Source organism: Mus musculus, chromosome 2 (genome assembly GCF_000001635.26).
Source record: "Mus musculus strain C57BL/6J chromosome 2, GRCm38.p6 C57BL/6J".
NCBI lineage: Eukaryota > Metazoa > Chordata > Mammalia > Rodentia > Muridae > Mus > Mus musculus.
The window spans coordinates 38,027,892-38,055,557 of record NC_000068.7 but is presented as its reverse complement, the minus strand read 5'-3'; the positions used below and the strand labels follow the sequence as shown (position 1 = coordinate 38,055,557).

The window sequence follows — 27,666 nt, the reverse complement described above, 5'->3', positions numbered from 1 at the left end:
TATTTTGAGTTAGGATCTTTTTGCATTTTCCATTTTCTTTGATTGTTGTGCCGATGTTCTCTATGGAATCTTCTGCACCTGAGATTCTCTCTTCCATCTCTTGTATTCTGTTGCTGATGCTCAAATCTATGGTTCCAGATTTCTTTCCTAGGGTTTCTATCTCTAGTGTTGCCTCGCTTTGAGTTTTCTTTATTGTGTCTACTTCCCTTTTTAGGTCTAGTATGGTTTTGTTCATTTCCATCACCTGTTTGTATGTTTTTTCCTCTTTTTCTGTAAGGACTTCTACCTGTTTGATTGTGTTTTCCTGTTTTTCTTTAAGGACTTGTAACTCTTTAGCAGTGTTCTCCTGTATTTCTTTAAGTGATTTATTAAAGTCCTTCTTGATGTCCTCTACCATCATCATGAGATATGCTTTTAAATCTTGGTCTAGGTTCTCAGGTGTGTTGGGGTTCCCTGGACTGGGCGAAGTGGGTGTGCTGGGTTCTGGTGATGGTGAGTGGTCTTGGTTCCTGTTAGTAAGATTCCTCCGTTTACCTTTCGCCATCTGGTAATCTCTGGAGTTAGTAGTTATAGTTGACTCTGTTTAGAGATTGTTCTTCTGGTGATTCTGTTACCGTCTATCAGCAGACCTGGGAGACAGATTCTCTCCTCTGAGTTTCAGTGCTCAGAGCACTCTCTGCTGGCAAGCTCTCTTACAGGGAAGGTGCGCAGATATCTTGTATTTGGACCTCCTCCTGGCCGAAGAAGAAGGCCCAAAACAGGACCTTTCTCAGACACTGTGTTGCTTTGGCAGTTCCCAGGTGGTACAGACTCTCACCTAAGCAGACTAAATTCCTAAGTTCCTTGGAGTCCCGGGACCAAGATGGCGACCGCTGCTGCTGTGGCTTAGGCCGCCTCCCCAGCCGGGTGGGCACCTGTCCTCCGGTCCGGAAGGTGGCCGGCTGTCCCCGGCCCACACAGGGTGCTGCCTCAGCGCCTCTGTGCTTCTGCCTGTTCCAGAAGTTGTCAGGTTCTCTGGCGCACCCTCTCACCTGTTCAGACTAATTTCCTAAGTTCGGCGGGTCTCGGACCAAGATGGCGACCGCTGCTGCTGTGGCTTACGCGCCTCCCCAGCCGGGCGGGCACCTGTCCTCCGGTCCGGACGGTGGCTGGCTGTCCCCGGCCCACAAAGGGTGCTGCCTCAGCGCCTCTGTGCTTCCGCCTGTTCCAGAAGCTGTCAGGTTCTCTGGCGCACCCTCTCACCTGTTCAGACTAATTTCCTAAGTTTGGCGGGTCCCGGACCAAGATGGCGACCGCTGCTGCTGTGGCTTAGGTCGCCTCCCCAGCCGGGCGGGCACCTGTCCTCTGGTCCGGAAGGTGGCCGGCTGTCCCCGGCCCACACAGGGTGCTGCCTCAGCGCCTCTGTGCTTCTGCCTGTTCCAGAAGCTGTCAGGTTCTCTGGCGCACCCTCTCACCTGTTCAGACTAATTTCCTAAGTTCGGCGGGTCCCGGACCAAGATGGCGACCGCTGCTGCTGTGGCTTAGGTCGCCTCCCCAGCCGGGCGGGCACCTGTCCTCTGGTCCGGAAGGTGGCCGGCTGTCCCCGGCCCACACAGGGTGCTGCCTCAGCGCCTCTGTGCTTCCGCCTGTTCCAGAAGCTGTCAGGTTCTCTGGCGCACCCTCTCACCTGTTCAGACTAATTTCCTAAGTTCGGCGGGTCCCGGACCAAGATGGCGACCGCTGCTGCTGTGGCTTAGGTCGCCTCCCCAGCCGGGCGGGCACCTGTCCTCTGGTCTGGAAGGTGGCCGGCTGTCCCCGGCCCACACAGGGTGCTGCCTCAGCGCCTCTGTGCTTCTTGCCATCACTTCTTTCCCTCTTGAACTCCAGGATCCTGCTACAGCTTTCATTCTCTACCTTAGGTGTTTAGCTGAATAAGTAGTACAGATATGTAATCCCATCACACACACACACACACACACACACACACACACACATCTCAGTAAGATGGCTAGCCTAACCATCATCCATTTAGTGAGGTGAGATCAGAGGACAGAGTCTGATCTCAGTTGGACTCAGTACCTGAGTTCAGCTCTGAAGTAAGCAGCTCATCAAGCTGACACATTGAAAAGTAGAAGGTTTTCATCCAGCCTGTGCTGACTCTCTGGCTACCTACTTTATGTTCATACGAACCATGGTTACTACACCATCAGGCCATTTAAGGACGATTGTGAATTGGGTTATTGTTAAAGTAGTTCCTGGAACATAGGGCTGGACTGCCTTCATGGGCCCACAGTGCTCATCTGGCTACATGGAGAGGTCTCTGTGGCAGTACTTCAGCTCCTTTAACTTTAAGATTTTCTGTGGATTCCCACAAAGCAGCATTTCCCCATTGACAGTTGGATCTAGATGTGAGGGCCAAGCTACCTGAACTGTGAGAGGAACTTGGAACCAGGCTGACAGCTGAGGCAGGTATCTCCCTGCAGCCTTTCCCTCTCTGCTGGTAGGGTCATGATAATGATCCATTAGGATTCTGTATCACTGCAAAGGCCTGAAATAACAGTGCTTGAGGATAGCTGGCTTCTCCCGCCTAGACATCTACTCTTGTGTTTCTTTCTTTTCTGGACCAGGACCATGTCCTTTTTATTATTTGCAATTTAGCCCTAGTGCTTGGACTGAGCCTACCACACTGTGTTCTCCTGCAGGGAGATGCAAGCATACCCCGACCTAAGAGTTTGGGGCCTTGGAGGTGACCAGGAAGGAGCTCTCTGATAGAGTGCTTGTTTCCTGTGTGGACTGGGAAGCACTGTTTACTCACTGCTGACAGACACACACAGGATGGAGTAGGGGCTCCATGTCTTCACCTGCAGCCTCTTGGTAGTGCAGCCGGGTGCAGCACTAATGAAGCAGGGTGGGAAGTGCCAGGTGACAGAGCTCAGCTGTGAATCATGGCCCCCTAGCTGGGAAGCTGAGACACTTTGAAGAAGACAGCTGCAGTTTGATTTCAAAACCCTAGCACTGCCATCCTAGACATTCATCTGTCAGCACACAGGGGACAACATGTGGGGAGCAGTTGTGCCTGGTCAGGCCAAACGAAAAAGAAGTGCTTGGCGTCCTGGGTAACTAACTACCAAGCAGTCCATGGCAAATGATCCTGCCTGCCTAGCCAAAGGAATTGGTTTGTTGAGGCAGAGGCTTGTAAAGTGGGCTGGCTCTGTGGGCCAGATGATCCTCACCAGGTGAGGATACTGAGGCTGCAGGGTACATGCTAGGCTCCAGCTATGAGTTGACTAGTTGTCCCAAACTACTTAGTATGCACTGTTTAAGTTCCAGCAGCTTGGAGAAGCAGGCTGCCCTGCTATACTGCCTCTTGCGTGTATTCATGAAAGGAGCTGAGCTTTGCTTGCCTCTGCTTGGGGCCTGCTTCCCCCTGCTTGCCCTTTCCTCTTTCCTGACTTCCAGTTACCTAGTGATATTACTTTCAGGAAAAGAAATATTTGTAACTGTTGCCTGAATTTGTTTACTAAGATTCCCCTAATCTGTGTGGTTTTCATGGGAGAGGGATTCCTTGTTCTACTCTAATGGCTTTTAGCTCATGGAGGTTTATTTAGCAGAAGAGGAAGAGAGCATGCTATCTAGTGCCTAATCCCCTTTGAATGTTTACATTGCTCCTCCAGAGCTAGTGCTGTGGAGAGTGGCAGCAGCCATTTGCTCTGGAAGAGTCCATATGTGGCTGCCAGAGATGATGGAAACATATTAACATAAGTGATAATGCTGTCATAGAAGTGAAAAGTTAAGTTGCTTATCAGTATATTTTGATAAGCTACTTAAATTTTACAGTAGCATGTTCTGGCTTCAGACAGACGTCACAGATAGGAGCTTGTGCACTTTATCTGTCCTCTCTATTACCTCTCACTTCATTTATTACCCTCAGTGATCCAGCAGTAATCTGTACAGGGTGCTGATCCCCTCTCCTGGGCAGGATGTCACATCTGGGTCCTGCCTTGGGTTCAGGCCTATCTATCAGTAAAAGACTCCATTTGCAGATGTGAGCAAGCCAGAGCAGCAGGCTTCTTTCATGCCTGCTCTCAGAAGTTTTGGGAAGGTTTCTGAGAGAACAAAGCCATTTAAAGTGTGTGGGGGTTGGTGGGGGCAGGGTATGCTTCTTGGGAGTGGGAAATAATTCTCACTAATTTTTCCATGGCACTAAAGGGCCCTTGCTGTCTTCTAGTCTTCATCTAAGTGTGTGTGTGTGTGTGTGTGTGTGTTTCCCAATAAACTCTGAACTCAGAGTGGCCACACTCCATTCTTGGTTTGGTGCTGAGGAAACCATGAAGGAAGTGTGCACCCTTCCCTCTGTCTGTATAGTCTGTTGAGAACACAACCGTGCTGTTAAGCGTTATGCTGTGGGAAGGACATTGTAATAGTATTGTATGCATGACCACCATGGAAGGAATTGGGGCACAAAAGTAGGTTCAAGAGGGCAAAAGGCTATTAGAAGAATGAGCAGAAATCAACTAGACTAGTTTATGAAGGCCAGAGGGAGAAAAGGGCCAAAAGTGTGCTGGCTTGGGCAGGCTCACAAATGCCTGGTATATCCATTGTAAAGCTGCATGTCTCTAGAAAACTGAGACAGTTGATCAAGATCCTGAGAAGAGAAAGCCGAAGAACCCTTTCTGAGAAGTGTAGACTGCTGTGGTCCTATAGCAATGGGATGGCATTGCAATAATTAAATGTGCTTTGCAGAATTGGGTTTGTTTTTGGGGTGGGGAGCTAGCCAGTTCATTTTATGCATTTCTTAGTAACAGGTTATCAGAATGGGAAAGAACAAAAGAGGGTGCTGGGAATCATATTGCTCCAGTGGGAGAGGCTCAAGCTTTCCAAAATTGCAGTTCCACATTCTGTCTTATGCCTCTGGGTTATGTGAACTCAGCTCAGGCATATGAAACAAGAGGTGTTTAGCTATGAATGTAAGCTAAGATGGGGGCCCCAGTGAGGTAAAACAAAACAAAACAAAACAAGACAGTCTGAGGCTTAGGAGACAGGGATTCTCAAACTTCTGGGTGTCCAGTTGCAGCTGGAAACCTTGTGGAGTTGGGAGCCGAGGCTGTGCATGCCTGTGACAAGCCTAGGGCCAGGGGTGAGGGGGAATTACTGACTTAGATCAGAGGTGAGTGCACAGGAACATGGAGGGGCCTTCTGCAGAAGAAGTGGCACAGCTCTGTATGACAAAGGCTTTCCCCCAGAGGTTCTTGATGAGGGAAACAGTTGTTGCTATTCCAAATTGTTTATTGATGGTGAAAATGGATGTGTACAACTTATTCAGGGTAGACCAGAGATTAAATATCTTTTGTAAGAAGGAGCGTTCGGGAAGGGAAGCTTATTGGCTAAACCCTCAGGATGGCCCATCTAGATACCTATTGGCATGGAGAACTCTGTGCTATATGACTTGTAGTCACAATCATCATGTGAGGTGTTGTGGTCACATGCTCTAGGACAGGGACCAGGTCGGGAGCAGATGAAACGCCTACCAGTCTCAGTTATGAGAATACTGGGGTTTCTGAATCCGTTTACCTTCTCAGTTTTTGTCTGGTGACAGGGTTCCACTTGGCCCATACAGAATCCCTTGTTATTCCCTGCTTTGGACACTTGATGTGGGGATTGAGAGGTCAGAGTCTGGGCATGATTGACAAAGCTAACAAGAGTGCAGAAGGCACTAGTGGGTTATCTCTTGGGCCTGTGGGAGGAGAGGGCTTGAGACCAGAGGTTCTGTGATATCTCGGCCTAGCCTCAGTCCTTTCCTTTCTCTTTTTTGGCTTTGTTCTTCACTTGGCTTCCCAGGTGGCCATCAGGCACTGAGTGTTGTACCAAACCTTCTTTAAGATGCCTCTTTGGGCTTTTTTTATGTTCTGGGTCTGGGCCCCACAGGTGCCCTTGCAGACCCATGCCTAGGTCCTTGCTGCTGGGTCACAAGGTCTCCAGGTCTGCTACACGCACTTGCCACTCTCTATCCCCTAGGGCATTCTTCATTTTGTATTTTTGGTAATCTGAGAGTTGAGTGCCAGGAAGGCAAGAAGGACTAGGGGAAGAAACCTCAGGCTACATCTTGTTGGCTGCCTGTGCAGCTTTGCCCTTTCTGGCCAGTCCCATCCAGACTTGCCGTTTTGAAAGGTCATTCTTATAGCCATACAGAGGGTGAATTTCAAGACTGAGCTTTAAGGCAGATCATCTTGTGAGTTGAGGAGAACAATATTCACAATGTGCTAGATGGCAGGGAAACAGAGTTATCCATTTATGCTGCAGCCAGTATAGCACAGGTGCAGTAGAGGCAAAAGGTCTGATATACTAACATGATTGGTTTTTGTAATGAGACATTTGGCAGAGGCCAACAATGGGCATGCTCTGCATTGCTATGTGTCCAGTCATGAGAAATAGAGTAGATGTGTTTCAGGAGGCTGTGGGAATGGTGGGAAAGTTCTGGCTACTGAAATATAGTGCCTGATTGCACTCCAGTTTGAATTTGTTCTCTGTGAACCAGGTCTAGTTTTGAGACACAGGAGTAATTCATAATGGACAATAAATGTTCAGCTTCACAAAGCAAAGGCATGTTTTTTTTTTTTAAAAAAAAAAAAGCCCAGAAATAATTAGCATTTAACCAGTTTGGATTTTAGCAGCCTTGGTTAGAATCTTTAGGATATAAAGAAAACCTGAAATGTTTTGGGCTAAGTCCTCATTTGAGTTTTTGACCTGCATACTAATACTTGTTATGTTTCTTTATTTTCCTCAGCTACCTCCCCTGGTTCGAGGTATTCTATAAGCTCCTTAACATCTTGGCAGATTACACGACGAAACGACAGGTATTTGCCTTTTTACAAAAATAAATTTTTTTAACAAGTAAACTTTAATTTTTATGATTATAAAAGTAGCATGTGTTTTATGTTTCACTAAAACTTTATGAAAAAAGTGATATATGCCTATCATAGAAAGGTTGGGAAATTCAGAAAATGGTGGAAAAGAAAATCAGCTCTTACCTAATATGCCTTATATCATCCATAAAATAAACATAGCTAAAATTTTTATTTTTTTCTAGCTTATTTGTTGTTTTTCCTTCTGAGATTAGGAAATAGCTAGGCTGCTCCTGTTCACAGTGTTAATGTCATATTTTCCTAACAACCCTGAGAGTTCACAATGTATGTCTGAATTGCTCATGCCATATAACAAATTACTTAATTGGCAGGTGACTTACCAGCTGCCTCAATCCCCATTTTGATAAAGCTTTGTGGTATTTTTATACTAATTTTTGTAAGGGTCTGAAATTTCTTCCACAGTTCTGCTATACCTTAATCAAGTTTGGAAGAAATGGTATGTTAACCTAAGCTCTCACCATCAGTAACAGGCTGTCTGTCTATATTTCTATTTAAGCTCATAGATTTGGGAAGTATTATCACAGAATCATTTCTTCCACACTATTGAAAATACTGGTTAAATATTTTTGTGGGCAACATTATATCCTATATCTTTGCTTACTAAAATGAGGCCTTGTAATTATTTGAGTTTTTGTTTTCATTATAAGAAGAAGTACAAAGAACTGGGGAGCTGACTTGGTGGAAGAGTGGTTGCTGTGCAAGCCTGGGAACCTTAGTTTAAAATCCTAGGAGAACTATGAGGGTCAGATGTAGCAATGTATGCACCTGTGTCCCCAGCAGTGTGGGTGCTAGAGGCAGGATCAGGCATGGTGGACATGGTAACTACCAGCCTAGGTCCAACTTCAATTGCAGACCCTGTTTCAAGAGAAAAAAAAAGTTAAGAGTAGGACACTCTGACCCCTGTGAGTGTAATGTATACTCATATGTGCAAACACACACACACACACACACACACACACACACACACACACAACCCCCTTATACATAGGCAGACACACAGAGAGGAGCATATAGAAAAAGAAGACCAACCACTCAAATCTTTGTATATAAAACATTTTCTTCAGTTTTTATTATTCCTCTATTAAGAGAATCCCAGATAGGCAGTTGTAAACTAAGTATTTATATGTTTGTTTGTTGTTGCATGTTGCTAGCTTGCCTAAGTTCTGGGAATAGGCCATGCTACCAGCCCCTACCCAGCTTCCCTTGAATCCATGGATAGAAGACATGCACACACAGTTATTCAATTTCAACTTGCCTTTGTTGGGCACTACTATATCCTACCTGGAAAAGTGTACCCTTAACACTATTCTTATTTCCATACCTCCCACCTTCCCTAAACTTTAGTTGCTAAGATACATCTAGTCCCTACCAAACATCCCTGACCACCCACCTATAGGAGCAGCTTCAAGCCCCCACTCTTCCCAAGACCTCACATAGCTGCTTGGCTTTTCTCTCTCCAAAGCATGGCGAACCTCCTCCCTGTCTCTTTTTCTCCAGGGACCCAGAAGTTCAGTCTACTCCTTTCACCCAACAGTCAGCCCATGGTTTCTTTACTGACAGATCAAGAGCCAATTGAGGAAGTGGACCATCAGATCCACCCCTACATTTGCTAAACTACTCTCCAAAAGATTTGCAATACAGCCGAGTCCCACACTGTCACTGATACCATTTGTTAAACTTGCCATTTGTTTGACTGTTAAAAATCTCACTGTTATTAGTGAATTGAATATTTGCCTGTGTATCTAAGTTCGAGTTCTTTTTTTTAAAGGGCAACTTTTAAGTTAAAGTGACATAGCATGATTATTAAATGTCTTTTCTTTCCATTTTTCTATAGAAGCCTAATTCTGAAAATGTTCTATTAAAAATTATTGTTCCGTATTTTTGATCTTTTTGTTTGTTTGTTTGTTTGGTTTTGTTTTTGTTTTTTTTGAGACAGGGTTTCTCTGTATAGCCCTGGCTGTCCTGGAACTCACTCTGTACACCAGGCTGGCCTCGAACTCAGAAATCCACCTGCCTCTGCCTCCCAAGTGCTGGGATTAAAGGCATGCGCCACCACTGCCCGGCCGTATTTTTGATCTTAAAGGGCCCCAAGTCAATGGTTGTGTTTTTTTGTTTTTGTTTTTGTTTTCTCCTTTCCTCTTTCACATATGTGTAATGTAGGCCCTCAGAAGGCCCACAGTGGGCACTTTTGTTACTTAGTCCTTTCTTTCTCATTTTACCCCAAATGCATTTTAGTCCACAACAAACAGAATTCTGATTTGCAGGGTTCCCTAGAACATACTTTAGAAAATGTCATTTGGGAAGGGGGATGTTGGAAAATGAGTGTATAATGGATAAATCTTTTCTTTGAGTGAGTTGTACTCACTGGCAAATGTATTCCAGAGGTCACAACAGATGGTAGGGATGGTTCATAGAAATAACTTCTCTCTTGTTTACCACACTCAGTGTGAAAGGGAGCATCAGGTCAAGAATTCTATCATAGAAGAACTGGTGTCTTTGATGAATGAGGTAGCAGGCTGCCTTGGGATCTGTTCATTGATTTCTGATGCACATTTAGCTTTGGTAAGGCATTCAGGTTTCCACTCAATTTGAAAGGTGTCTTTAATAAATAGAAGCATGTAATGCATCTCTAAACTGCAGACTGATTCATGCTTTTGTACCCCACATGTATATTCCATTCAGTGTTTAAACTGACAGTACAACCTACTATTCTTTTAAAAATGTATCTTAAAACGTGCATATATATATATATAATCCTAGCATTTGAGAGGCAGCTAGGAAGATCAGGATTCAAAACCATCCCTCCTACAGTGGACATTCAGGCAGCTAGCAGCTCACTTGCCCGTTAAGTTAGTTTGAAGCCATGAGACCTTGTCTCAAAACAATTAAAAAGGAAGGAAAGCTTAGGAAAGGAGACGTACAATAAGCTGAGCATAACCCTATGGGATCAGTGCTTCTGTCCTTTGGGCCTGGTGAGGCCCCTGCCTGATGCTGTATAGGAAGCTGAGATCAGTCACATGGCTTACGGTTTTTCCTGACCCATGATGCCTACAAAGTTTGTTCTGGCTAAAGGAATTATGATAACAGAGAGCAGACACTCTGTCTACAACTAGCTTGTTCAAAAAATATTGATTACCAAATTAGAACAGGGTGAAAAGAAGGGTTCAGTTGATTATGTACCTGGTCAACAAGCATGAGGACACTAGTTTGGATCGCCAGCACCCACGTAAGAGACAGGCGGGCAGCTTTTGCATCTAATCCTAGCACTCAGGGGAAGGGCAGGCAGATCTCTGGAACTCATTAGACATAAAACCTAGCTGAGTAAATGAGGTCTGAATTCACTGAGAGACCTTGTCTTACAAACTAAAATAGACAGCAATCTAGGAAGACATCTAACATTGGCCAATGACTTCCACATACACATGCACACATAAAAACACATACATGCAATTTATATCCATGGAAACAAACCCAGCATATTTGTTCCCTAAAATCTGCCTTCTCCCAATCAGAAGTGTTACAATTGTTGAATGAGCTAAAGCTTCTATTTGGGGAAGTTTATGTGTGACCATGAGAGTCACCAGGTATTATAGCCTAAGGTGGGGCATGAGCACTGGGTCCTGGCCACAGTGTTGTCAGATCCTTAATATGGCAGAAAGGGAATCTGCATGGAAGGGAGCGTCAAATCAAATACTGAAGGCATATGAAAGCTATGCACTTGAAGCAAAATAAATAAACACCTAGACTCAAAACTTGAGGGATTCCATAACATGTTTGCTACAAAATGCTTTTTAAATGCCTGTGTAGGAAGGTGCCCAGTAGAGATATGAGATGATATAGTCAAGTGGTAAGGACACATCATCAATAAAGGACAAGTTGAGATTCATGAAGAAATGTCTGACAGCTGAGACTCATTCTGCAAAATAGTTAAGGTCCTGTAGATCTAAGAAAGAGCTTTCTAGCAGAACTCAAGACTTACCCTGCTGAAGGCCACTCATGCCTCTAAACTGATTTGATTGCCATGAGAATATGCAGAGCACAGCTGGCACAACTGGACAGGATTAAATGGCACACTGTGCTGAGACATACACACTTCCTGGTTGTGATTAAACATGATTGTTCAGAGAAGAATGAGTGTGTGTGTGTGTGTGTGTGTGTGTGTGTGTGTGTGTGTGTGTGTGTGATACCAACAACTCACTCTCAAACAGTGGAAAAACTGAAAAGGCCTTGGTCTGTTTCTAAAATTGTTCTGTGGGTGTGAGACTGCTTCAGAGCAAAATTCACCCTGTGCACACATGTTCACACACCTGTGTCCTCTATGAAACTGGATTGTCAGAGCACAGACCTAAACAAGCTTGTAAGCTAGGTGCATCCATTTCATCTCAGGCACCTTGCCAGAGGCAGATAGGGCTGTGGACTTGGATACAGCAATCCTTCCTCCCTCTCTGGGCTGTGCAGCCTACTATCCAATGGGACACTAGAGCTTCACAGTTCAGACCTTCATTCTTCACACCTAAGTGTGTGGCTAGAAGGATCCAGTAGTGAGGACATGGCTGCCCATGTAAATGTAACCTTTTATTAGCACACAAGAATTCCCACAGAAAGAAGTGGCTTTTGGATCATTTTATAAGCACTGTTGTTTTGAGCATCTTAAAGGCGAATCTGTTTTGAGTCGAATAATTTGTGTTGCTTTGTATGTTGTTCAGCTGCTCAGTTTCCCTAATTAAAATGCACGGCTGCTGTCCTATATCACATGTTGGTGAACTTGCTTCATTTCTAACTTTCCATAATTGGAGGCTGCTACATGTACCCAGTGAACACTCAATAAAATTAATTGAGGGTAATGATGATGAAGACTAGATCCATGGTGTCAAAGTTATTTCTCCCAACCACCCCCGCCCTGGAAGCTCAGATTGTTTGCATTTAGAAGTTGTTGCTATGGAGTTGAAGGAATAGATTTGCTGAGAGCTTATGGTATATGATCCATAAAAGGTGGTCATGGTAGGTGTCTGACTGAATAGAAAATGTCAAACTTGATGTGGGAGGATCAGTTTGGCTCTTGTGTTTGAGCAGTGTCTTTTATCCAACTCTACTTGAATATCAAACCTATACTTGAATATACTTGAATATCAAACCTATTTTTGTCTTGGGGCCAGCATCTCCCACCTGTCTCTCTGTGGGTCTAGACCTCACCATAGGTCCAGCTTTTATTACTAGGACCCTTTCTTTCTTTCAGGAAAGTCAGTGGAATGAACTTCTTGAAACTCTGCACAGACTTCCCATCCCTGATCCTGGAGTGTCTGTTCACCTCAGTGTGGTAAGTGGGGCAAGTTCAAGGCAGGCTCAGGTATGGGATTCTTCCTTTCTCTGAGATTCACTGAAGAATAGATGCTTCCCAAATGACTAGTCATATCCTTAGTTAAAGATTCAAGGAATAGGATGGCTGGACCTATCAGCCTTGTCATCCCCTATTTTTGGCTACCTGTATTACCCTTTGTCACAGTTAAAGTCCATTCTGGACCTTCAGTCTTCAACACTGCCTCTCTTCTGTTTGCCTGTTAACTCATGCATCCTTCAGAACTATTCTGATTCTGTTTCCTCAGAAATCCTCCCCAAATTCTCAGGCTGAATTAGCCTTTCTTTTTGGCCCTTCCCCTTACATGATCCTGGAAACTTAATTCCTCTGGGAGTAAACTGGTTATCAGTCTCTATGCCATGAAGACAGAGGGAGAGTACTCAGTATAGTTCCTGGTCTACAGCACTCATTATTTAGTTGTTCAGTGCGGGGCAGTGGACATGGGGGAATAAAGGGAGTGGAAGAAAACCTGCATCCAGTCAGAGTTCCAGCGGGTGGATGAGGAAGACTGTCACACACTTTCCACACAGCCCCTGGTGGGTGTCTAGCTGTGGGAAGCCATGGAATACCAACTAGGCGGGGATTGGGCAAGGGGCAGTCCTAGGTAATAGGTTTTTGGTCTCAGGCATCCTAGACATGGCTGGACAACATGGAAGAGCTGAGAACAAAATGGGGGCCCCGGGGGCGGCTCTATCGGCCCCGGGGCCGAAGTGAGAGAAGGGGTGCTGGATGGTTCCCATGCAGGCAAGAGTCCTTGGTCCGGTCTGTGGCTGGAATGCTGGACCTTCTGGTGGGAGGTTAGACACAGCTAGTTATGGGAAAGCCTATCCCATCGTTCAAGCATAGCAGGCCTTGATGAGCAGAGACAGTCTGTGGTTTTAGAGCTTCATTGTAGAAAGGCAGGGGAAAAGACAGAAGGTAGAAAGAGAGGTCGGCCATGGCCACGTGGAGAGAGGGAGGAAGGGAGAGAAAAAAGGAGGTCTAGAGATGAGAGTAAGAAAGGTAAAGCCAAGCAGCTCCTTTTGTAATGGGCTTGTTGCTGTCAGGTAACTGGGGAGGAGCATACCTGGCTATAGTCAGGTAACTGTGGGGGTGAAATCTAGCCAGAATGCCAGAAGCTTGGGACATTGTCTGTGTGACTTATAGTCGCAGAATTATGGAGTTGGGGGCTCTGTGGTATCAAGCACCTGTCTCTGGGAATGTGGCTCGATGTTCCATTCCTTGAGTTTTCTACTGGGTTGCCAGAGCAAGCCTCATTCAACCAAAATAGGCTGCCTTTCACAGCCCCACAGTTTAGTATGCCACCTGATGGGAAATTTCTGTTCCAGTTGTCTATTTTGCTAGTGATTGAAGTGACTTAAATCAAGACCTTTAACTGTATGGGCTCAGCTTCCTTATCTGCCAAATAGGACATCAAAAGAGGTGTGTAGAATCTTTTCCATAATTCATTTACTAAATTCTTTATCTCTTAGTTGGAAGCTGCCATTGCCTTAATCAGAATTCTGTGGTGGACACCATTTGGCCAGGCACCTATTGTCATGCAGACCCGTCTTCCTATCACAGAGCCCTGGCAGATTAGAGAGTTTTCTCCTCCAGCTTCTCAAGAAGCAGTTACAGTACTGGTTTCAGGGATCAGGAAGGTGTCTGACTTCATAAGGAAAAGTAATGGGTTTTACCAGAATGGTATTAAAAGCCATAGTATTGCCAGTAATAATAACAATAACAATAACAAATCTATTTTAAGTTTCTAATTTATACTAATGTATACCTGTGATGTTCAAAATCGTTCCCAATGTAGGTATTAACATTCTCATGTCATAGAGGAAAGGTTTAGAGAGGAAAGGGCATGTATGTAAAGTCATGCAATTTACAAATGATGAACTAGCCTTTACAATGCTAAGGTAATAGGGAAAAGGAATGGACACAGGGAAGGAGGGAAGGAATTTACTTATGGAGGATTTGCTCTTAGGGAAGTAGAGGCTGCCTGAAAAGATGAGCAAGTGAGCTTTAGACCCAGTCATCACTGAAGCAGAGCAACCCTGCCTTTGTCTCAAGTCTTTTTTCTGAAACACTTGATGTCACTGCTTCAGCCTGTAATAGCATCCGACAGGTAGCTGTGGAGTAGCCAGGCTAGGTCACCAGCTGCCTGGGAGGAAGGGCCACTCCTTCCCCAAATGTCTGCACTGGCAGCATGCTGTCAGGCCTCAAGGACAAGCCAGCTCGGGCAGGAGGAACTATTGGGTGTGCAGCTGTTTCATTCCAGTGGATTCTAGGAATGTTTCTGACCTCCCCTGATCCCCAGCATTTCATGGGCAATGGAGCAAGACAGAATCTCAAAGGACAGCCTGGGGACTGGTTGGTTTGGAGTTATGCTGGCTCACTCTTTACAATCCACTGCATCTGTAAAGGCGGATGTCCCCCCTCTCCACTAGACATTCTTCTTCCCAAAATGCATTTCTGATTTGAAGGTCTGGTATTTCATTTGGAATAGAAATCCTAACATATTTGTGAAATGCCTTATAAAGATACAGCCTGGGCTTTGAATCTTTAACCACTTTCCACAATAGAATGTTTCTGTGTGTCTAATGTTAGGTGATTGAGTAAAGTAGAAATGCAAATTAACAGTTTGAATTATAATAATTGTAAAATAAAAATCCAGTTGTTAATCCTGGTGTGGTAGTGTATTCTGGAAGCAGAAGTAGGGAAGAATCAGTGCAAGCCCAAAGCCCAGTCTGGGCTATGTAGCAATTTCTAGACTAGCTGAAGCTACATAGTGAAACACTGTGTCAAAATCAATAAAATAGTAAGTAAGTAAAGTACCACTTTTTGGTAAGCTAAGTGCTTCATGTAGAAGTGTTTTCTCAGGTTATTGTGTATAAATGCAGAGACATAAAGAGTCTGTGGATACAGTGGATAGGGCCTGGGTATGGCATGACTGGCTCCAGCGTAGATCCTCCACATGTTCACTGATCTTAGACTATCTGCCTCTCTGAACATTAATCATGTCCATTTGTAATATGGAGATAATATCTATCTTCAAATTTTATTGTGGCAACTAGAAATGATGTTTATAAAGTATTTAATATAAAATTTTCCATAAGCAGGTGTTCAATAAATATCTTTTAAGTGTCAGACTAGCAGCTCATTATTACCATCATTGGCACAGCTTGTCTCCAGGACCTTTTATTTTAGAACGAAGATACGACTCACTTTTCAAGAAACCTACTTATTCTTCCATTACCCAGGAGTATAAGGGGTTGGGGGGGAGGTCCAGATTGGAACTTAGGCCATGGCTGAGCTGAACCTTTCTGCCCATGACCTTTCCTGGCCTTTCACAATCCATCTTTAATTGGCCAGCACAAGGCTCCTTCCAGTGCCACTTACCATTATCTTCTGAGCCTTTAACTGCAGCCAAGGAGGTGGCATTAGTTCAGCCAGTTTTCATTTAACTTGGAGATATGAGCTTGTTACAAACATGGAGATGTCTCATTGCAAGTCTTTGAAGTCAAGTCTTCAACCTCTCCCAGGCTTCATGACAATCGCACTGCAAGTGAGGAGCTTATTCTCCATTGGCAACCATCTGTAGCCCTTTCATGTGGCATGAGTAGCCTTTGGCTGGAACTGTCCTGAGCAGATTTTGATTACAGTATAGATTGATGTGACCTTAGATGCTAAAATGGAGTAGCAGGATTGGTTGGGATATCCTGTCACTTAATGAGTGATTGTAGTGTTATTTGGTTGCTAAGAGTCCTCTGCCTTATTGAACAGCAAACTATAGAACTGGCTACTTTCTTGTGTTCAGAAACTCACAAAATATCACATTGAGAATTTAGACTTACCCTTCTTTGATTCTTTTTTTTTTTTTTTTTCATTCATGTTCACAAGACATTCATTCTCCTGCTGATGAGTTAATGCTCCTAGCTTGGTCCAACATTAGCCTAAGCAGCTCTAATATGGATATTTTCTTACAACAGCCATGTGGCTTCCTCATCTGAGTAAGGAAGATGCTTTAGAACATTTACCTAAATTTGGAATAAAGTTCTAGTTAAAACATCTTGAAAAAAAATATGCAGCTCGTGTCTTTTCTTTTCCAGCATTCTTACTTCACTGTGCCTGATAGCAGAGAGCTTCCCAGCATACCTGAGAATGTGAGTACCTGGAAAATGACCACTACACTTATTTATTTACTGTTTATGTTTTTAAAAGAAAAGGGTATGTTTTCAAATGTAGTTACAGTGGATTGCTGAAACAAATATATATATATATATATATATATAAAACCCAATGGGTTATAATAGCAAAAACAAATTGAAAATATCTCCAAAGTATAGACACAAGGTTTTCTTCATATTTCTCAAAGTAATCACTTATTAATGGTTGATATGAATTTATTCTGTTCTTTCTAGGGCATACTAATATAGCTTTAAATTACCTATTAGAAAAGCATCTTAGCATTTTCACTGATAAGAATCATTGTTGTCTACTGCAAAAATCTCTATTTGAGGGAACTTAGGTGTTCCCTCACAATAGAGACTTAGATTCTCCTTTCTGTTATAAGATGGAATGTTCTTAGCAAAGAAATTCCCCTGTGAAAGTTTACAAAGGCAGGTGTTCAGAGTAGAACCACGCTTCTGTGCTCATGTCTCAAGAAGCTTGTAGTAAGTGAAGGAGGACAGTGCCTTCTAAGGGCTGAGAAGCAGCGAGCTAAATTGGCAGATCTGTTTGCCCTCTGAAGAAGCTGAGTGACATGTCTACGTTAGGACACAATATATTATTGTGATTATAAATTGTAAAATGTAGAATGGAGCCTAAAGCAGCCATCAGAGAGGCCTGTGGTGAAATATAAGTAGCATGAGATCAGCTCTCCTTAACTTCAGAAGACACAGTGCAGTGGGTTTGAGTGCATTCACCTCTCCTGCTCCTCAAAAGTTGTCATCTTTCAAAATTACAGTGTGTGGAAACCATCATTCTACTCTCTGACTGTGATTGTTGCCTACTTTCCAGCACCAAATATTCAGTGGAATTATAAGCTGTTTGTCCTTTTCTGCTGGCTTATTTCACTTAACATAATGCCTTTAAAGTTTACCTGTTTGTAGCAAGTGCCATAGTTCCTTTTCATTTAAAAAGATGTGATTAAAAGCACCCCAAAGAGGAAATTTCATAGTCTGGAATGCATTTGTAAGAACAATGAAGTTGAATTTGAGTTTGAGAAATCAAAAGGGCTGGGTATATAGCTCGGTGATCAGCACTTGCTTGATGTGTACAAGGGTCTAGTTTTCTATAAAGCACTATAGAAAAGCAGCTCAAGAAATTAGAAAAAGTAACAAAAAAAGTAGAAAAATAATTTATTGTTTAGGTTACAAACCAAGACTTTTTAAGGACTTACAAAGATGAATTAGGAGAGTCTGGAGGGGGGAAAGGGAAGGAGAAAAGTGACAAGATCAGATTGTAATCAAGATATATTAAAGTAAAACTTTAAAAGATAAGGAAACATCTCTAACACATTCGGAAAGTAAAAATTTTTCTAGAAAATTGTGGCTGAAGTTAAGATAAATGTAATATGGATAGAAAATGACTTGGAAAGATGAAAACATTGTCATCTCCATTCCTGTTTCTATAAGAAAACAGCAGTGTTTCATTTATTTTGTCAGCGTGTTCAAGATTTTAGTTGAGAGAGAGAGAGGGAGAGCTCAGATCACTTCATTTCAGAAGTGCTTCTCAAGCTTTGCCTTCCTTCTTTGTCGCCTCAGACAGTGCTGTCCAGAGCCCTGGGGTGCTCATGGATCCCTAGAGAGATAGATGGATGGGTAACCATGGTGCTGGTTGCCCGCTCTTCTGTTATTTAGATCTGGTTAATTTATCACTACTTAAATTGGGAGTTGGGTACTACTTGAGACCAAAAGATTCCTTTGATTTATTTAAAACAACAACAACAACAACAAAACACCCTAAGTTTAGAAGGTACAATTTAACAACACGCAGTGGGGAATATATTAACTGCACACCTCCAAAGATGCATCTTTATCTAATGATATATTAAAAATATTTGCGCATCTCATTCAAAATCCATCACAAAAAATCAACACAGAAGTGTATATTAAAAACAATGCAAACCCGATTGTGGCTCTTGTCCAACTTGTTGTAGGTGAGATCTTGGTTAACATCTTCCTCTTTCTTTGTTTTATTCCACCATTCTCAAGAATCATTTTCCAGAGACAGTATGTTGCTGGAGGCAACAGTTTTGAACTTGCATGATTACGTAGTGTAAGTGTGGAATTCTAGTTTGCAAAATAACTCTCCGTTCAGAAATATGAAGGCTAGCTTCTTTTTACTCTTGTAGCTTAGGAGTTTTGACCAATTTAATCCCTATTATCTTTTAAGATCTATTGGCTTCTAATATCCTGAAATTGAACCATGAGGTACCTTAATGGGCTCATTTTCACCCATTGTCCTGGGCATTGATCATCTTATCCACTATGAAAACTCACTCCTTATGCATACAAATATTTTCACACACTATTATTTTGTTTTACTTTGCTTTGTTATTCTCTCTCTCTCTCTCTCTCTCTCTCTCTATATATATATATATATATATATATATAATTTCTTTTCTTTTTACTGTTTTCCACATTTCTCTTTTAGACCAACCTCTACTTTATTCAACTATTTTTACATTCTGTAAAATTTTCTACTTTGGCCATCTTTTTTTTTAATTAGGTATTTTCCTCATTTACATTTCCAATGCTATCCCAAAAGTCCCCCATACCCACCCCCCACTCCCCTACCCACCCACTCCCCCTTTTTGTCACTGGCGTTCCCCTGTACTGGGGTATATAAAGTTTGCAAGTCCAATGTGCCTCTCTTTCCAGTTATGGCCGACTAGGCCATCTTTTGATACATATGCAGCTAGAGACAAGAACTCCAGGGTACTGTTTAGTTCATATTGTGGTTCCACCTATAGGGTTGCAGATCCCTTTAGCTCCTTGGGTACTTTCTCTACCTCCTCCATTGGGGACCCTGTGATCCATCCAATAGCTGACTGTGAGCATCCACTTCTGTGTTTGCTAGGTCCCGGCATAGTCTCACAAGAGACAGCTATATCTGGGTCCTTTCAGCAAAATCTTGCTAGTGTATGCAATGGTGTCAGTGTTGGAAGCTGATTATGGGATGGATCCCTGGATATGGCAATCACTAGATGGTCCATTCTTTGATCACAGCTCCAAATTTTGTCTCTGTAACTCCTTCCATGGGTGTTTTGTTCCTAATTCTAAGAAGGGGCAAAGTGTCCACACTTTGGTCTTCATTCTTCTTGAGTTTCATGCATTTAGCAACCTGTATCTTATATCTTGGGTATCCTAAGTTTCTGGGCTAATATCCACTTATCAGTGAGTACGTATCATATGAGTTCTTTTGTGATTGGGTTACCTCACTCAGGATGATGCCCTCCAGGTCCATCCATTTGCCTAGGAATTTCAGAAATCCATTCTTTTTAATAGCTGAGTAGTACTCCATTGTGTAAATGTACCACATTTTCTGTATCCATTCCTCTGTTGAGGGGCATCTGGGTTCTTTCCAGCTTCTGGCTATTATAAATAAGGCTGCTATGAACATAGTGGAGCATGTGTCCTTCTTACCGGTTGGGACATCTTCTGGATCTATGCCCAGGAGGGGTATTATGGGATCCTTCGGTAGTACTATGTCCAATTTTCTGAGAAACCGCCAGACTGATTTCCAGAGTGGTTGTACAAACTTGCAATCCCACCAACAATGGAGGAGTGTTCCTCTTTCTCCACATCCTTGCCAGCATCTGCTGTCACCTGAATTTTTGATCTTAGCCATTCTGACTGGTGTGAGATGGAATCTCAGGGTAGTTTTGATTTGCATTTCCCTGATGATTAAGGATGTTGAACATTTTTTCAGGTGCTTCTCTGCCATTCGGTATTCCTCAGGTGAGAATTCTTTTTTCAGCTCTGAGCCCCATTTTTTAATGGGGTTATTTGATTTTCTGGAGTCTACCTTCTTGAGTTCTTTATATATATTGGATATTAGTCCTCTATCCGATTTGGGATAGGTAAAGATCCTTTCCCAATCTGTTGGTGGTCTTTTTGTCTTATTGACGGTGTCTTTTGCCTTGCAGAAGCTTTGCAATTTTATGAGGTCCCATTTATCGATTTTCGATCTTACAGCACAAGCCATTGCTGTTCTATTCAGGAATTTTCCCCTGTACCCATATCTTCGAGGCTTTTCCCTACTTTCTCCTCTATAAGTTTCAGTGTCTCTGGTTTTATGTAAAGGTCTTTGATCCACTTAGACTTGAGTTTTGTACGAGGAGATAAGAATGGATCAATTCACATTCTTCTACATGATAACCGCCAGTTGTGCCAGCACCATTTGTTGAAAATGCTGTCTTTTTTCCACTGGATGGTTTTTGCTCCTTTGTCAAAGATCAAGTGACCATAGGTGTGTGCGTTCATCTCTGGGTCTTCAATTCTGTTCCATTGGTCTACTTGTCTCTCACTATACCAGTACCATGCAGTTTTTATCACAATTGCTCTGTAGTACAGCTTTAGGTCAGGCATGGTGATTCCACCAGAGGTTCTTTTATCCTTGAGAAGAGTTTTTGCTATCCTAGGTTTTTTGTTATTCCAGATGAATCTGCTGATTGCCCTTTCTAATTCGTTGAAGAATTGAGTTGGAATTTTGATGGGGATTTCATTGAAATCTGTAGATTACTTTTGGCAAGATAGCCATTTTTACTATTTTGATCCTGCCAATCCATGAGCATGGGAGGATCTTTCCATCTTCTGAGATCTTCTTTAATTTCTTTCTTCAGAGAGTTGAAGTTCTTATCATACAGATCTTTCACTTCCTTAGTTAGAGTCACGCCAAGGTATTTTATATTATTTGTGACTATTGAGAAGGGTGTTGTTTCCCTAATTTCTTTCTCAGCCTATTTATCCTTTGTGTACAGAAAGGCCATTGACTTATTTGAGTTAATTTTATATCAAGCTACTTCATTGAAGCTGTTTATCAGGCTTAGGAGTTCTCTGGTGGAATTTTTAGGGTCACTTATATATACTATCATATCATCTGCAAAAAGTGATATTTTGACTTCTTCCTTTCCAATTTGTATCCCCTTGATCTCCTTTTGTTGTCTAATTGCTCTGGCTAGGACTTCAAGTACAATGTTGAATAGGTAGGGCGAGAGTGGACAGCCTTGTCTACTCCCTGATTTTAGTGGGATTGCTTCCAGCTTCTCACCATTTACTTTGATGTTGGCTACTGGTTTGCTGTAGATTGCTTTTATCATGTTTAGGTATGGGCCTTGAATTTCTGATCTTTCCAAGACTTTTATCATGAATGGGTGTTGGATTTTGTCAAATGCTTTCTCAGCATCTAACGAGATGATCATGTGTTTTTTGTCTTTGAGTTTGTTTATATACTGGATTATGTTGATGGATTTCCATATATTGAACCATCCCTGCATCCCTGGGATGAAGCCTACTTGGTCAGGATAGATGATTGTTTTGATGTGTTCTTGGATTCAGTTAGTGAGAACGTTATTGAGGATTTTTGCATCGATATTCATAAGGGAAATTGGTCTGAAGTTCTCTATCTTTGTTGGGTCTTTTTGTGGTTTAGGTATCAGAGTAATTGTGGCTTCATAGAATGCTTTGTGTAGAGTACCTTCTGTTTATATTTTGTGGAATAGTTTGTGAAGAACTGGGATTAGATCTTCTTTGAAGGTCTGATAGAACTCTGCACTAAACCCATCTGGTCCTGGGCTTTTTTTGGTTGGGAGACTATTAATAACTGCTTCTATTTCTTTAGGGGATATAGGATTGTTTAGATCATTAACCTGATCTTGATTTAACTTTGGTACCTGGTATCTGTCTAGTAACTTGTCCATTTCATCCAGGTTCTCCAGTTTTGTTGAGTATAGCCTTTTGTAGAAGGATCTGATGGTGTTTTGGATTTCTTCACGGTCTGTTGTTATGTCTCCCTTTTCATTTCTGATTTTGTTAATTAGGATGCTTTCCCTGTGCCCTCTAGTGAGTCTGGCTAAGGGTTTTTCTATCTTGTTGATTTTCTCAAAGAACCAGCTCCTCGATTGGTTGATTCTTTGAATAGTTCTTCTTTGTTCCACTTAGTTGATTTCGCCCCTGAGTTTGATTATTTACTCCTCTTGGGTGAATTTGCTTCCTGTTGTTCTAGAGCTTTTCGGTGTGTTGTCAAGCTGCTAATGTGTGCTCTCTCTAGTTTCTTTTTGGAGGCACTCAGAGCTATGGGTTTTCCTCCTAGAAATGCTTTCATTGTGCCCCATAAGTTTGGGTATGTTGTGGCTTCATTTTTATTAAACTCCAAAAAGTCCTTAATTTCTTTCTTTATTCCTTCCTTGACCAAGGTATCATTGAGAAGAGTGTTGTTCAGTTTCCACGTGAATGTTGGCTTTCTATTATTTAGTTATTGAAGATCAGCCTTAGTCCATTGTGATCTGATAGGATGCATGGGACAATTTCAATATTTTTGTATATGTTGAGGCTTGTTTTGTGACCAATTATGTGTTCAATTTTGGAGAAGGTACCATGAGGTGCATAGAAGAAGGTATATCCTTTTGTTTTAGGATAAAATGTTCTGTAGATATCTGTCAGATCCATTTGTTTCATAACTTCTGTTAGTTTCACTGTGTCCCTGTTTAGTTTCTGTTTCCATGATCTGTCTATTGGTGAAAGAGGTGTGTTGAAGTCTCCCACTGTTATTGTGTGAGATGCAATATGTGCTTTGAACTTTACTAAAGTGTCTTTAATGAATGTGGCTGCCCTTGTATTTGGAGCATAGATATTCAGAATTGAGAGTTACTCTTGGAGGATTTTACCTTTCATGAGTATGAAGTGCCCCTCCTTGTCTTTTTTGATGACTTTGGGTTGGAAGTCGATTTTATTAAATATTAGAATGGCTACTCCAGCTTGTTTCTTCATACCATTTGCTTGGAAAATTGTTTTCCAGCCTTTCATTCTAAGGTAGTGTCTATCTTTTTCTCTGAGATGAGTTTCCTGTAAGCAGCAAAATGTTGGGTCTTGATTGTGTAGCCAGTTTGTTAGTCTATGTCTTTTTATTGGGGAGTTGAGTCCATTGATATTAAGGAAAAGTAATTTTTGCTTACTTTATTAATTAATTAAATTATTTATTTATTTATTAAGTAATTTATTTTTGTTGTTAAAGTTGGCATTCTGTTCTTGTGGCTGTCTTCTTTTAGGTTTGTTGAGGAATTACCTTCTTGATTTTTCTAGGGCGTGGTTTCCGTCCTTGTATTGGTTTTTTTCTATTATTATCCTTTGAAGGGCTGGATTCGTGGAAAGATAATGTGTGAATTTGGTTTTGTCGTGGAATACTTTGGTTTCTCCATCTATGGTAATTGAGAGTTTGGCTGGGTATAGTAGCCTGGGCTGGAATTTGCGTTCTCTTAGTGTCTGTATAACATCTGTCCAGGCTCTTCTAGCTTTCATAGTCTCTGGTGAAAAGTCTGGTGTAATTCTGATAGGCCTGCCTTTATATGTTACTTGACCTTTCTCCCTTGCTGCTTTTAATATTCTATCTTTATTTAGTGCATGTGTTGTTCTGATTATTATGTGTCAGGAGGAATTTCTTTTCTGGTCCAGTCTATTTGGAGTTCTTTAGGCTTCTTGTATGTTCATGGGCATCTCTTTCTTTAGATTTGGGAAGTTTTCTTCTATAATTTTGTTGAAGATATTTGCTGGTCCTTTGAGTTGAAAATCTTCATTCTCATCCACTCCTATTATCCGTAGTTTTGCTCTTCTCATTGTGTCCTGGATTTCCTGAATGTTTTGAGTTAGGATCTTTTTGCATTTTCCATTTTCTTTGATTGTGGTGCCGATGTTCTCTATCGAATCTTCTGCACCTGAGATACTCTCTTCCATATCTTGTATTCTCTTGCTGATGCTTGCGTCTATGGTTCCAGATTTCTTTCCTTGGGTTTCTTTCTCCAACGTTGCCTCACTTTGGGTTTTCTTTATTGTGTCTACTTCCCTTTTTAGGTCTTGGATGGTTTTATTCAATTCCATCACCTGTTTGGTTGTGTTTTCCTGCAATTCTTTAAGGGATTTTTGTGCTTCCTCTTTAATGTCTTCTTCCTGTTTAGCAGTGTTCTCCTGTATTTCTTTAAGTGAGTTATTAAAGTCCTTCTTGATGTCCTCTACCATCATCATGAGATATGCTTTTAAATCCAGGTCTAGCTTTTCAGGTGTGTTGGGGTGCTCTGGACTGGGCAAAGTGGGAGTGCTTGGTTCTGATGATGGTGAGTGGTCTTGGTTTCTGTTAGTAAGATTCTTAAGTTTACCTTTCGTCATCTGGTAATTTCTGGAGTGAGTTGTTATAGTTGTCCCTGTTTAGAGATTGTTCCTCTGGTGATTCTGTTACCCTCTATCAGCAGACCTGGTAGACAAGCTCTCTCCTCTGAGTTTCAGTGGTCAGAGCAGTCTCTGCAGGTAAGCTCTCCTCTTACAGGGAAGGTGCACAGTTATCTGGAGTTTGGACCTCCTCCTGGCCTAAGATGAAGGCCCAAAAGAGGACCTTTCACAGAAGCTGTGTTTCTTTGGCCTGTCACAGAAGGTGTTAGTTTCAGTAGTCCACACTCTCACCTGTGCAGACTACTTTCTGCGGAGTCCCGGAACCAAGATATCTCCCGTGGATTCTGAGGCTAAAGCCTCCTGTGCCGGGTGGACACCTGTCTTCTGGCCGGGAAGGTGGCCAGATGTCTGGAGCCTGAAAATGGCGCTGCCTCAGAAGCTCTGTGGCTCTCGCCTGTCCCAGAAACTGTTAGCTTCTGTAGTCCACACTCACACCTGTGCAGACTACTTTCTGTGGAGTCCCAGCAACTTTGACCATCTTACTGTTAATTTTTTTTATCTTTTCTGTGAGACTATAATTCCCAGATTTAAAAAACATTTTCTTTTTCCTCCTCTCCCTCCTGTACACACCAGCAACCATCCAAGTTCACAACCCTCCCAGTTCACAACCCTCCCTGCTCACAACCTTCCCAACACAGCCCTCCCTGCTCACAGCCCTCCCTGCTCACAGCCTTCCCAGCTCACAGCCCTCCCAACTCACAACCCTCCCAATGCAGCCCTCCCAGCTTACAGTCCTCCCAGTTCACAACCCTCCCTGCTCACAACTCTCCCAGCTCACCCTCCTGAGAAGCTGGTGCTACACAATCTGCATCACCACACCAGCTCCTTCACCATTCTCACACCACAGTCCTAGCTCCTGTCTTGTGAATCTCTTGTTGAGCTCTGGCTGACATGTGCCTTGTCACATTTTAAAGTAGGTACTGAACATCTCGCCCAAAGTAATATGCTCATCAGCAGAGCTTGACAGAGTACAGAGGTGGAGACTCTCACATATCATCAGAACCTTTTCCTTAGGGTTAGTCAGTTTTCTTCTGGAGAGTGAGTGTTTTATTACCAGTGCTAAGGAAGGTGAGTGGGTTATGAAATGACCACATGTGCTCTGGTTACCTTGGGTTCATCCCTTTTTTCTAATTAGTGCTTTTGGAACCATTCTCAGCTTTACCTGTTATCCCCAAGCCCTTCTTCCTCAGAGCTTCTAATCAGATTACTCCCTCTGGACAGGTGCAGGAAGCCAGCTGAGGAACTGGGGGCTGGAGAGAAAAAATTTGGGAATGAATCACTTGTGCCTGTTTCTAACCTTTGGAGGCTGAGCAGCTTCACTTCCTGTGCTTCCCTGCACTCTGTGTGTGAGCTGGGCTTGGTGCTTTTTGTCATGTCCACCCACCCACCTCACCCTTAGTCTCCAGCTTTTCCTTTATCCTCCATCAACTTTTATGCCACCTTGGCCCAGGTAATCTTTTGTTGTCTGTGTCTGTCTCTGGATTGGTTTTTTTGTTTGTTCGTTTGGTTGGTTGGTTGGGTTTCTTGTTTGTTTGTTTGTTTTGTTTTGTTTTAACATCCTTGGGTGTCACTTACTATATGGTGGTATCAGTCTCCTCCTTGGACTATCCTCTAAGCTTTGACAGCCTGCCCAGTGTGCCCTCAGACAAACCAGTTTATTAGTAACATCATTTTACCATTTTAGAAGACAGACGTATCTCTCCTATTCTTCAGGATTCCTAACTTTAAAAATGCGTTTACTTGACTTTTCCGGGAGGGTGGTGTCAGAGGAGAAGAGAGAAACTTGGAGTTTCTTATTGAGGAAACGCCTAGATGGATTGTCATGTTTCTTCTGTGCTAAATACTAACATGATCAGGTACTTAGATATAACTCATCTTTTTATTTTAAGGACCAAGACTTCCTTAAGAACTTGGTTTTTAAAGTAGCTGGAAGTTTGTATAATTTCTCAATTCTCAGCACCTTACCTGCTAAGGTTAGAGATATTTGTTTGAATGGTCTTCAGCTTTTTCAGATATTTGTTTGTAGGTCTTCAAATTTTCAAATATCTTTTTCAGATATTTGTTTGTAGGTCTTCAGACACCTACAGCTCCTGGCTGCACTGTGTGTCACCTCCTCTATCCCCACCATTTTTGAAATTTAGATTTTCTCTTCTGGTTTTTGCCTCTAATGAACTAATTCCCTATATACGACCCATTGTCTCCTAAATCCTCCTTTGCAAACCAGTAAAAGTCTGGTCTTGTTTGTTTCTAAGCAGAATAGTAGTACCAATCTGCCAGTCTCCTAACACACACCATTCCATTTTAATCCCTGCCAGCTACTCTGTGAGAGGTAGACATGAGCTCTATTTCACATGCACAGAGCCCAGCGCTCATAGGCTCTGGTTGCTAGCCTTAGTCTTCAGGTCAGCGGGGTGTAGCAACCCCTGTTCAGAAAGTTTGGCCCCCTAGGGTTGACTTGTGATATTCATGAGGAAAAAAAAAAGAAATGATATTTTATATCTGAAACACAACAAAGCAAGGAAGCTTTTACTCTAAGGAGACTGAACTTTTCTGAGACCAATTTGACACAGAATCACTATAGAGCTCTAGCCATGTTGAAATTTGCATTTTAATCTCTTGGTGATTTTTCAAGGATTAATTTAAAATGACTAAATTGCTGCATTGCAAATTGAAACAAGCAATAACCACAGGGTTGTTAATGTGATACAGTGTGCTGTCATGGATAGAACATGGATTTCAGAGACAGCCAGACACAGGGCCCCACCGGCCTGAGCCCTTGGGCTTCTTGTCTTCTTAGAACCTCAGCATTCTAATCTAATAAAGGGAAGTACAAAGAGCAGAAGTTTTAAATGGTAAGTTTCAAGGACAGTGCTGAGCACCACTAGAACTTTCTTTTTCTCCTCATTGTAGTTTTCCTGGAGATTCAGCCTCCTGAGGTCTCAGTATGACTGCAAGCTGAGGAATGTGATTCCCCATTGCT

At 42.5% G+C, this 27,666-nt stretch overlaps 1 protein-coding gene across 20 annotated transcripts in view; it reads left to right on the top strand.

Moving 5' to 3' along the window:
- Positions 1-27,666, top strand: part of Dennd1a (DENN/MADD domain containing 1A) — a 488,421-nt gene that overhangs the window by 231,853 nt on the left and 228,902 nt on the right. For 19 of the 20 annotated variants that reach the window (NM_001362978.1, NM_001362977.1, NM_146122.3 and 16 more), the window contains 3 exons: positions 6,764-6,833; positions 12,139-12,219; positions 16,353-16,406. In NM_001362978.1, coding sequence (NP_001349907.1) covers positions 6,764-6,833; positions 12,139-12,219; positions 16,353-16,406 — 205 coding nt within the window. The remainder of the gene's footprint in view (positions 1-6,763; positions 6,834-12,138; positions 12,220-16,352; positions 16,407-27,666) is intronic. The other variant, XM_006498000.4, reaches the window with a different exon arrangement.